This window comes from Canis aureus, chromosome 11 (assembly GCF_053574225.1).
Source record: "Canis aureus isolate CA01 chromosome 11, VMU_Caureus_v.1.0, whole genome shotgun sequence".
NCBI classification, from domain to species: Eukaryota; Metazoa; Chordata; class Mammalia; order Carnivora; family Canidae; genus Canis; species Canis aureus.
This window is the reverse complement of record NC_135621.1, coordinates 14817352-14829822: the sequence shown is the minus strand read 5'-3', so window position 1 is coordinate 14829822 and position 12471 is coordinate 14817352. Positions and strand designations below refer to the sequence as shown.

At 42.8% G+C, this 12471-nt stretch overlaps 1 protein-coding gene across 2 annotated transcripts in view; it reads left to right on the top strand.

Moving 5' to 3' along the window:
* The first annotated feature begins 215 nt into the window (after window positions 1–215).
* Window positions 216–12471, top strand: part of PTPRR (protein tyrosine phosphatase receptor type R) — a 232592-nt gene continuing 220336 nt past the window's right edge. Inside the window, exon 1 of one of the 2 annotated variants that reach the window (XM_077913837.1) lies at window positions 216–339. In XM_077913837.1, coding sequence (XP_077769963.1) covers window positions 282–339 — 58 coding nt within the window. In that variant the 5' untranslated portion in view covers window positions 216–281. Of the gene's footprint in view, window positions 340–669; window positions 1330–12471 lie in introns of those variants that run through there. The other variant, XM_077913838.1, reaches the window with a different exon arrangement.

The window sequence follows — 12471 nt, the reverse complement described above, 5'->3', positions numbered from 1 at the left end:
GCCCCTCGCCCGCCCTCCCCTCCCCCCTCCCCGCTCTCCCTTCTCCCCTCCCCTCCCCTCCCCGCTCTCTCCGCCCCCCTCCCCCGCCCCGCTGCGGGCGTGCCTGAGGCCGGGCAGCCGCCGCCTCCGAGCGCCCGGCCCCCGCCCGGCTCCGCCCCCGCCGCCGCCGCCGCCGCCTCCCGGTCCCGCGTCCCCGCGCGCGTCCTGCCGCCGCCCCGAGCGCCCCCACGGCCAGCGGGCCCGGGCTGCAGCCCCTCGGCGAGGCGGCCGGGGCGGGCGCGATGCGGCCGGCGGTCGGCGTCCCCGCGCTGTGCCTGCTGCTCCGGCTGCACGCCGCAGGTAAGGGCGGGCGGGGCGCCCCGGGCAGGCCGGGCGGGGGGCGGGCGGGAGCGCTCGGCGCGGCGGGCCGTGCCTGGGCCGCGGCGGGCGGGGGGCGCCGGTGCACCTGTTGGAAGACAGGCCGAAAACTTGAGCTGGACGCGGCGTTCGAGGCTCCGCGCCTGCGACGGAGATCGCGGACGCCGCCGGGTGCACGCGGGGCGCTTGCCGGTCCTCGCCGTCCACGCACAGCCCCTCCGGATGCACCCCGGGACCTGCGGCCGGAGCCACCTGCCGTGCGCCCCACCCCCACCCCCACCCCCGGGGGCTGCCACCTGCAGGACCTCGTCCCCGCCCGGGAGGGCCAAATCCCGGGTTCGCCCTAACGGTGCGGCTCGGGGCTCCTCTGGCCCCTGCTCCTGCCCCTCGGGTTCTCTAAGCCAATGAGAGGAAGGCAGGCTTGGAATCCGGACCCCCTCCTCTCTCCCAGCATCGCGGCCGGCGACCCGGGCAGGGGCCTGGCGGCCGACAGCGCAGGGCACTGGGGCCGGACTGGGGAGCCCGGGCCGAGGCGGACGGGGACCCTGCGCCCCGACAGAAACCGGCTCGATACGAACAGAGCCAGCAGCCCTAGCGAGGACCTGGGGCATCTCCCACGCAGTGTCCCTACACATCCTGCCTTTGGGATACAGGCAGCGCCTGAGCGATGCAAGGGCTTGGACTGAGTCCTTTCTCCTTTTTACACACGCGTGCACCAACGTGCACCCACGTAGGGTATGGCAGGGAGGTTCGAGGCGCCCTACTGCGACAGCCCTTGTCCGCTCAGGGGTCCTGCAGCCTCCGAGACTAGATCTTTTACCCCCGTGCGCTTGTCACCCGATCACACACAGTCACAGTCATTCATTCCTTCGGCTACAACATTTACTGAGCGTGTATTATGTCCCAGGGATGATAATTAAAAATAATGGCTGCAACATAACCATTCCTGTGGTCTCTCTGCAAAAGGAGTGGGTGAGTTCCTTTCCTATGTGTGCAATAGTGAGAGTGAAATATGGTACTTTTTTTTTTTTCCAGCCTGTGCTATTTTAATGTTATGGTGAACCTAGAACAAGTAACGCATGGGAACATTAAGGCTGTGATTAAGTGCACATGTTAATTGTTATAATTATGTTTCATTGTGAAATTTTTAATGGTTCTTTGGCACCTTTTGAAAACTAGCAAATAGCTATGACTTGGCCATTAAATTGTTTGCAAACAGCTGTAATGCATCATTTTATGACCCCATACAGTTTTTTAAATGTTGAAATTTGAGATGAAAAAAATACACATTGGGTTGAGTTTTATTTATGTTATTATGTATAACACTAGCACTGATGCAAACATCCATTGCCCCCCCCAAAAAATTTTTTTTAAAGCCCCGATTCTTAACCAACTTTAGGGACGATTTAGCTGATCTATCAAAAATGTCAGTGTAGTTATTTTTTAAAGCTAGCATATAAGAGATTCTAAAGATTCCATTTAATATACCTTAATTATAGCTTAAAAGTTATAAATAAACTTAAAACTAAGCAGGTGGAAACCATTTCTAAATTTATTGTAGGTGAACATTTGGGATGAAGAAAATAGAGGACTTTTGTTCATCAAAGGAGAAACCCAGAAGTCTGTAGCCCTAGATTATACCTGGAGCTCTGCCAAAGGGTATATTACTAAAGACAAACCAATCCGTCTCTACTCTGACTTCCTAATTTGAAAAAATATATATATTCAATTTTAAATTAATAGGGCAATGCATTCATGGGCCATCATTTTCAGATTTCAATTGCAAGAAGCTATATGGAAATTAATTATCTTCATATTTAATATAGTGCTTTTGATAGGTGTTTTTTCACAGCAGATTGCAAGTTTAATATTGTGGTTGTCTTGCCAGTTTCATTTTGAATGCATTTTAATTTTAAACAGCAATTTTTGGGTCACAAGCTGTCATCAGATTAAAATTCATCCCAGTTATTTAATAACATTATTAGGACTTCTCATTGGAACTGAAATAAACACGGACTTTTTGATCTAAGCTGCTGTAGGTTTGGATAGGAAGAAAGTGAGTGTGTGGGAGTACACAGATCAAGAAGTCATGGATTTCGACACTTGTTGCCTGTCTGAGTTTTTCTTTTACAGAAGGCTCTCCTCTTAGGATGGAAGTGGGCTTAATAAGGAAGGGAAATGAATTCTGTTTTTTCTCGCCCTCTTTAACTGAAAAGCTAATTGATCCATTTTGGTTATGCCCAGGGTGCCAGCAACTATTTTACGCTGGTGGAACTGAGGACAGGTTAGAACCCTTTAGGAGTGGGAGAGATTGGCGGACGGGGTGTGAGAGCTCTTCTCAGGGATACTAGGGACTGTTGCCTTCCAGATAATCGTTGCCCTAATGATAAGATACAGATTGTTTTCAACTTGAACGCCAGCTCCAATTATTTGATCATGAGGCACGATGCAAAATAGTAAACAAGCAAATAAATAAATTGATTAATTAATTAGTTAATTCAGACCGTTCTTGGGGCTCAATGGAAAAAAATACTGTGGTCAGGCTGTAGTGTCTATGGGAACAGAAAGAGGCAGAGGGGTACAATACCGTGTAATGAACATCTCCAGGGCGTCCAGGTGGCTCAGTCACTTAAGCGTTTGCCTTCTGCTCAGGTCCTGATTGGGGGGAGTGGGAGGGTCCTGGGATCAAGCCAGAGCCTGGGGGGGTGGGCCCCCCTTCCCTGCCCAGCCAGGAATCTGCTTCTCCCTCTGCCCCTCCCCCTGCTCCAGGCTGGAGCACTCTTTCCCTCTCTCAAATAAATAAATAAAATCTTAAAAAAAAAAATCTCTAGGTAAAATAATTCTAATAAATCACTGAGTAAAGAACTTGTTAGATAACCTGGACTCAGCTCTTTCCATGGCAGCTCATTTTTGTAGATCTCCCTAACAAGGAAGTTGTAGTTTTTGTCCGTCCGACTGCTTACTGTTTGGGTAAGAAAACGAAGTTCCAGTAAATGGTAGACTGTATTTACTTTAAGTAGTAAAGAGCCAGTTAACAGCATAGTCAGGATGAAAGCCCGAGTTTTCAGACCTGTGGCCACATACTGTGGAAATCATACAACGGTTCCAATAGGAAAGGCTACCATTGAGTTAGTGGTGAGAAATCCTTTTTACCTACCCGTCCTCATTCTTTTTTTCTTTTCTTTTCTTTTCTTTTCTTTTCTTTTCTTTTCTTTTCTTTTCTTTTCTTTTTCTTTTCTTTTTTTTTCTTTTTCTTTTCTTTCTTTTCCTTTTTCTTTTTTTTTAAATATGTATTTATTTGAGAGAGGGGAGGAGAGAGAGGAGGAGAAGTGAAAAAGAGAGAGAGAGAATTTCCAGTAGACTCCCCCATGAACACAGAGCCCCATGTGGGGTTCAATCCCATTACTCCAAGATCATGATTTGAGCCAAAATCATGAGTTGGGCACTTAACCCACTGAGCCACCGAGGTGTCCCTAGCTGTCCGAGGTGTCCCTAGCCACCGAGGTGTCCCTAGCTGTCCTCATTCTTTATTCCTTCTGTGAACTAGAGTAATACATAAACCCCAGTTGAAAAGACTGCTTCAGGAATATCCAAGAAAGTGTGCCCCCATGATGTGGATGGTACCACAAGATCCACAGGTGGCTTCTTTCCTTTGGTGTTTTTTCCTCTTTCTTTATCCAAAGAACTATATTCTGTTTTAGGAGATATTTATTGGGTCATATTTAAGTTGCAAGGACGTGAAGGTCTTGAAATATCTTAAAAACTCTCAGGGGAAAGCTTTATTTTTTTTCTAGTGACGTTTTGTTACCAACACAGAATGTGATTTCAGTGCATTATTCTCTCCCTGAGCTCTGGGAAAGATCCTTTCAAATTTTCACGTTGTTCTTACTACTGAGTGTTCTGGAAGGCACAGACACTGCCTTCAGTGGATCTTCTGAAGATGTGACATCTCAGAGAAATGCAGTCAAGTTCTCTAGTCTTTGAGAAGGAAGGATTCCTATGGTGAAACCCAGAGGATCAGGGAAGTCATTGGCAGAAGCACCACCTTCAAAAAGAAAGGGTTGACTGATAGGAAAATAATGTTATTCTTGAAAATTTTAAGGTACCTTCTTTCCATGAACTCCAGAATCCACTTTTCCTTTTCAAAATCACTCAACACAATCCTTGCATCAGCCCAGGTTCTACTGTGTCCTCCTCCTCCACTATCTCTCTGATACCACTTCTCACCACTTTCCTCTGGTTTGTCTCTCTCCAGCCACATTGGTCTCCTTGCTGTTCCAAGAGGATGCCAGGGGCTTGCCTCCCTCATATATTTTGCTTTTTCCTTTGCCTGAAACACTCTTTACTCATTATCTCCATGGCCTAATCTCTTAATTTTAGGCCTCAATTCGAATGCTACTTTCTCAGGGAGGCCCCCACTGACTAGCCTAATTAATATGGTATCTTCTCCCCCCAAAGAACTTCGATACCCCTTCCCTACTTTATTTTTTCTTCCAGACGCTTTTCACCAACTCCATATCATATATTTAACTTATTTGCTTTGTTTATTGTGGTTTCCCCCTTTCCCCATTGGAATGAAAGCTCCTTGAAGGCACAGATATTTGTCTGTTCTATTTACTGCTGTATCTGTTGCAGATCTTGCCCAGCATTGCACCAGAGCCTGGCATAAAAGCTACTAAAGATTAAAAACAAATATATTGAATAAATAGAAACAACACAGTGATATTTCTGTTCTCTCCCTTTTGCATTTAATTTCTTCTTGGCACCCATGCAAGACACACTTAGTCAGCTTAGCCATTTCTAGAATGGACTTCAACAGAGCTCATTCATCCAAAATTCCAGTTTCTTCCTCGGAGCTCACATGCTCCGGAAACATACTATCTCAAATAGACTTTTCTACCATTGTGAACTTGAGGGCGACATGGGATGGGCTCACAGGAGACCAGAACTACAGATTGAAATAGCGGCAAAGTCCTTCAAATTGGTTGCAAGATGCTGTACGGCTCAAATGCTTTGCTGTGTTTTCAGGTCTTAGTGAAATGCCTTGTACATACATGTAGAAATGGCTGTGGTGACATAAAAGGATTCATACAGCTAATTTACAAGCAAGATTTAAAGCCCTTGGACAAACCTGTCTACTTCTTTGGCACATAAGAAGCACACGTGTATGTACACCCAACATCACTCGCTCCTGACACCTTGGACATTACATGTTCTCTTGGAGATTGTACCCTGAGTGGTGCTTTGTAAAAATTCTGAAATGTGTTATCCACATTTGGCTTTGTGTTTGTTTCTCATCTACTTCTCCACCAACTCCAATCCTCACCTGTGGTCCTACTTAGGGTGTAGCATGTCGTGGTTAGTGCTTTCTAGAATTTATGTGCCCCCTTTTATTTCCCTCTCTGTGCAATCTCCCTAGGTAGTTATATTCAGACCTACATGTCAAATATTCCTAAGCCTGTATTTTAATCTTCGATAGTTCTCCTGAACCCCAGGCATATAGATCTAATGACCTAGGAGTCACAGGATATCCCACAAGCATCTTATCTGTTAGTACTCAGCATTCCCTGAGGCTCCTGGGTGGCTCGGTCAGTTAAGTGTCTGCCTTCAGCTCAGGTCATGATCTCAGGGTCCTGGATCCAGCACCATGTCCAGCTCTCTGCTCAGCGGGGAGCCTACTTCTCCCTCACCCTCTGCACCTCCCCTCTCCCCCTGTCACTCATGCTCTCTCTCTCAAATAAATAAATAAATACCAAGATCCCCCACAGTCACCCAAGCCTGCAACTGTTAACTCATCCTGTACCCTTCCTTTGCTTTGTCTTCTCCACTCTCTGTTCACATCACTGCCTTGGGGCAGGTCCTTATTTCTCATGTAGTATTTTAAGTTACCATCCTCATATCAAATCCATCTTTCATAAAAATAAATGCCAGAGGTAAAACTCTGAAAAAAAGCATACCTAATCATGTTCTCCCCTTGTAAAATTCTTTACTTTGGCTATTTCCTTCTTTCTTAAAATAAAACCCAAACTCATTAGCAGGGCAAAGTCTTCCACTCTCAGGTCTTTCCTAACTCCGTTTCCTAGAACCGTACTTGCTGCCTAGTATGCCATCAATACATGTTTGATGAGTGAATAAATGTATTCCGGGTGTATCAGACAAAATAAATGATAATAAATTACGTTGATGAAGAGATTACATCTCATCTTCATAACTGTAAAGACTAGAATTGATTTTACTACTGCTCCCTCAATCCTATTTACATTTACTGGTTACAAAGAAATGAAAATAGCACAGAAGAGCTTTCATTTAAGCAGTCTGTAGGATGCATTTGTGTGCCGTGGGCACGATGATAGTTGTGCTAGAGTTGTGTATTGAACTCCGTCTAGTTAGACATTGCTATGGGAGTTTCTAGTACTAGATGGATGGAGATAAGGTGAGTGTCTTTATTTTAAATAGATCAAGAGATTAGATAATAGCAATTAGTTGTGCATTAAGACTACACTCGGAACTCAACTCCTGATTACTGAAGGGTCATCATCTATCTTGTAGCAGCAAATATGAGCTACCTGCCCATTCAAAATCAGGTGGGAGTGTGATTTAGCGGATTCAATTTATCAAGACCCCAAATAATTCAATCCTCCTTCCCTCCCCCAAACAAAAAACAAACCATCACAGAAAATTTGGGAGTATTTGGATGGTTGTATACATTTTCTTTCTCTCCTTTCAATGAGTAGACAATGTTTATAGAACCATAAGGTTTTGGGATACTATACATATTTTTCTCTTACGGAAAAATGCTGCACCTCAAGGGATACATACTTACATCTGAAGACTGGAGACTAGTTTATGAATTATAAAAAGTCACTTTTTATGAAATGACGGGATCACACAAAAAAAAACCATTTATTGCCATTAGTACTAATGATAACATGGATGTCATATTTTATAGTAAGTTTATTGTTAAATCTTTTAAAAGCTGTTTACAAAGTCAAATTGAAAAGGTAAAGAAAGCCATTTATCCCTGTAAGAGGGGATTTTGAAAAATCCTACTTGGCCTGTAAGTGCATGCTTCATTTTCAGAGCACTTACAAGTGCTGACATATTCAGAGTTACACTGCATATTTCCCAGCATAAAGGATTTTAATAGCTTTGAAAAAAAAGTAACGGTAAATTATTATTTTAAGATTAAATTTCCTAATGCTTTTTCCCTAAATAACATTACTGTAGTGTCTGTTATTGCGATGGTATTTGCCACGGAGTCTCAATTAGCAAGTTTATGATGTGAACATTATTAGCACTTGCCATTTAAATAATTTTTCACTCTTAAGGCTATTGAGACTTTCCTCATAATCAGATTTCATTTGATTTCAATTTGTTAAGATGTTGGTGTCCGTTAAACTTGCAGCCACGTGGACCAAAAACAAAGCAAAATTAATTGTTCACATGACGCAGCAATCAAGATCAATATGTTTAATTGCACTGAAGTAAATGCCAAGTTCAGTGAGGACGTGGATTATTTTTTTCCTAGTTCAGACCCAAAGCAATGTCCATGTTCTGACTTAAATGTGCAGAATGGATTAAGGAAAAATGGATCCTTGGAAAAGAGCACAAAATGAACACAGAGGAAGAGTGTCTCCCTTGGGACACCTGGGTGGCTCAGTGGTTGAGCATGTGCCTTTAGCTCATGGCGTGATCCTGGGTCTGGGGATCGAGTCTCATCAGGCTCCTTGCAGGGAGCCTGCTTCTCCCTCTGCCTGTGTCTCTGCCTCTCTCTCTCTGTATCTCTCATGAATTAAAAAAAAAAAAAAAAAGAATGTCTCCCTGGCCCCTACAGCAGCATGTACAGAGCAAGGCTCTCCTGCTCTCCCACCATAGTAACGCCCCAAGTCCTGAGGGACCCTGGAGGGGAAACAAAACAGTGTGCATCACTCCAATCACTGGGTTACTGAGAAAGATGCTCAATACAAAGAGTGTTCAACATACTATACGGTGAGTTAGTTTGAAAGGCCATCCATCCATTAATATGAACATGTGGTTTTAAGTTATAAGCAATTTACTTTCTTGGCCTCATTGATTCAAGACAGTGTCTTTATTCTCCCGGAAGAAAATGAAATACCTTAAAGAGAAAAGTAAAGAGAAAAATCAGAATAAAGGGGAAAATGCCATATTTTTGGGTAACCTTTAGCATAATACTATAGAGGCTAAGAGCATGGATATTGTGATGGGACTCCAGTACGCACACAATCATTTTCCAGCTCTGTAACTTAGGGCAAGTTACTTAATCTCTCTAAGCCTCAATTTTCTCTTTATCTTTTTTCTTTACTTTTTAAACTTCCTCTTTTTAACATAGAGGTTATATACTATACAACTGTAAAGTTGTTTTGTGTATGGAATAGGACAATGTATGTAAACTGCACTTAGTAAGTGTCATGTAAGTGCTAGGTATTGTTTGATTGGGGGAGGGAGAGGTCAGGTGGCAAAGGGTTAACTGATATCTGGGAACACTTTCAACTCCAGTTAAGAATAGCTATTAATTGCATGGTCCTTTCCTACAAGATGTTCATTTTTCAAAGAAGTATGTCAGAGTAGTGCCTTAGACCAGTGATAATAATTTCAAATGATGAAGGAAAGGACTTATGGGCCTACCAGGTACCCTCCAAATCCCTAAATGCAGGCAAAGGAGACCAGGGCAGGGATGGCTTCAGGTGGCCACTGGGGACCCCCTTCCTCACCCTCCTCCTGCCCCAATACCCAGGCATTCACATCTCTGTAGTATCATTACTATGACAATATTTTAATTTTTGTATTTTCTAATGTTGGCTTTGCTACGTTTTAACATAGTTCTCGATCTGTTAGAATTATTCTTGAAACACTTATTTTTTTCTTTGTCTTGCTGTTGGATCCTAGCTTTCGAGTCATCTGGAGAGCTCTACTATAAAAATGATGGACATGGGATGCCTGGGTGGCTACGTTGGTTAGGAATCCCCTCTTGGTTTCTGCTCTGGTCATGATCTCTTGATATTGAGCCCTGTGGCTCCCTGCTCCACGGGAAGTCTGCTTGAGATTCTCTCTTCCTCTTCTCCCCCCCCCCCACTCATGAGCACACTCTCCCTCTCTCTCTCTCCAATAAATAAATAAATAAATAAATAAATAAATAAATAATAAGTAAAATCTTTTAAAAAGATGATGGAAATAGTTTATAATCTCTATAAGTAATAACATTTTAGCTGTTTGCGTAACAATAACCGAAGTATAAAAGGTTTTACAAATGTACTGCTTCATTACTCAGTGCATGTGGAACTCAATTCCTATGATTTCTGCAAAGAGTAGTATTTCTCAGCTTTCCAGCCATGTGATCATTTTTCTCTACTTCTGCATTTCCCCAGAGGGCATATCTTGATGAAGTTCTTTTAATGGTTGTGCGAATGTCATTCAACTCAGTTCTTCAGTAACTGGGCAGGGGGCATCGGACTGCATCTTCTCAACCAACGTAAATCTCACCTCCTCCAGCAGAGTCTGAGGCCAGTGGTCTTAACCCCACTCCTTCCTTATGATGAAAGTCTAGTCACATTGTCCCAAAGGGTCTGTCCTGATTGCATTATGTTCCAGTCTGTAACATATATTTATCAAATGAAAAATAATTCTATTAAAGCTGGGCAGAAATCAAGAAACATGAAACTCACTCCATGTAATTTTGCACACAGTGGATTTTTCCTGAAATGACAATCACTTCTGCGACTCGCAAATAAGAGTTTGCCATTGTGCAGCTCAACTTTGGGTGGGTAAGATAAATAGGAAGAAGTAACTAGGTACAGTGGTTTGGAAGTGGGAGTAGGAAATACATTTTCTAATGAAATATTTGAAGGAATGTGAAGGAGTGTTAATATATCAAAGAATAAGCAGAAAAAGTTTACAAGTTGCCTTAACCAAAATCATTCCTTATTCTTGTAAAATTCAGATCCTCTCCGACATAGAGTAGAATAGAGCCAGCTCTATAAGAATAGACTAATTACTTTGATTTTTTTTTAAATTTAATTATAGATATACTAGACACATCTCTAGCCAAACATGTGAAACATTTAAATACTCCTAGAGAATGACACAGCACCTCCTCATGGGATTATGCTTCACATCCTAGAAAGCAGTGCACAGACTAGATTTTAGGAAAGCCATTCCTGGAAGGAGGTGATCCTTCCATGACAAGCTCATCCAAGTCTTCTGGGGGCAGGGGGCTGTAATGGTTTCCAGTTTTTATAAATTCAATTATGATCTTACAGAATCTCTCATTTTGTTATTTTTATTTTTTTACTTTTTATGATATAATTGCTCATTTGAAGATGATTCCCCCTGCCTTTTTTTTTTTTTTTTTTTTTTGGTCAAATTGGTCATTTGCTGTCAAGATAAAAAACAAAACCAGTGTGAATACCTCTACATACATACATACTTACCTTTATGTATGTTGTCAGAATCCAACTAAGACACACAAACTGAATTTTATAAAACTGGCTTTATAGATAGAGCCATAACATAATGAACTCTTTCCAGCACTGATAAATTCTCTATGAACAGACTGGTGGGAGTGATCATATGTTACGAGTGGGAGGCTATCCTAACGGACCTCCATTGTCACATCTAGGCAAGACTGCCGTGTTCATCAGGGGGCTTCAGGGTTGGTACGGTGGGCCCTCATAACTGGAGATTAGTACTGCAATGACGTCCTGTGTTGACCATCACCAGGAGAATTACAGAACAACTGCAAGAATAGTTTTAATATTAGCCCCTTTAAATCCAAGGTTATTTATTGTTCCTGGAAATCCATGCCCCTTTAAGTTCCCAAAAGGTCTATTATTATACGTGGCCTATGGGTCAGACGGACTAGAGACCCAGAGAAAAGCAGGTGTCTATCATAGTACACATCGGACATTTGGAAAGAACAGTGGCAAGAGCTGTATGGCACACAATGCCTGGAAACACAACTCGAACAAAGTAGAAAACAGCTTTTTGAGTCTTCCTGATACATGAATGTTCACACTATGTATATAATTTTGTTCTTTTCGGAGAAATTCTAAATCATAATAAAGCATTATAAGCTGAGGACGCCTGGGTGGCTCAGTTGGTTAAGTGTCTGCCTTGGGCTCAGGTCATGATCTCAGGGTCCTGGGATTGAGCCCCACGTTGGGCTGCCTGCTCAGTGGAGGGTCTGCTTCTCCCTCTCCCGCTGTCCCTCTCTCCTGCTCTAGCTCTCTCTCTCATGCTGACTCTCTGCCGAATAGATAAATAAAATCTTTAAAAAAATTATAAACTGAAACTTGATTATGGTCTGGACATTTATCGTCTTAAATTTAAAAGAAATGTAAAAAACATGAATTTCAGAGGGTACAAAGTAATAGATCACAAAGGGTGACTATCTCTGTCTGTATAATACGTATGTTGTGCTCTGTGAGGAAGGATTTTGAAGATGCAACAAGAACTTTGATAAAAGACTATCTGGAGGAGAGCAAATTTAATTAAGGGGAGCTGGATGCTAATAGCAATCTCAGCCATCTTACATGAAGCGAAAACATAATACTAATAAAATTTCATTAGGTCAGGAGAAATTGGAAAGGTGAGTTTAAGTGTAAAGCGTTAGGTGTAAATTTCTGAATTTTATTTATGAAAAATAGGTGTACGTATTTGTTGGGCTTAGGGAAGAATGCATCTCTTTAGAAAAAAAAAATCAGCATCAAGCAAACTCTCATTGAATTGGGGCTTCTCCTTTACTGATGCACGTTGTGATCTAGCTGTAGATCCGCAAGAACCACTTTCATTCTGTGATGAGAAACTGAGGCTCGGCTGTGAGGAGACTGACTCAAGTTCACGTAGATGGTGGTGGTGGTGGTGGTGGTCGTGGTGGTCGTGGTGGTGGTGGTGGGAGTGTTGCAGCCCGAATCCACGGTCCTTATCTCCTAGTCCATTGCTTTCTTAAAAAGTCTGTTTCTTTCCTTCCTGACTACTATTCCTAGGCATCTGCTCTGTAAGCTTTCCCTAGTACTCCGTGTATTTTTAACTTTTTCTGAGAGGCATTTACAAATCAAAGGAGAGCCTCCCCATTTCTCTTGTAGAAATTCCCAAGGG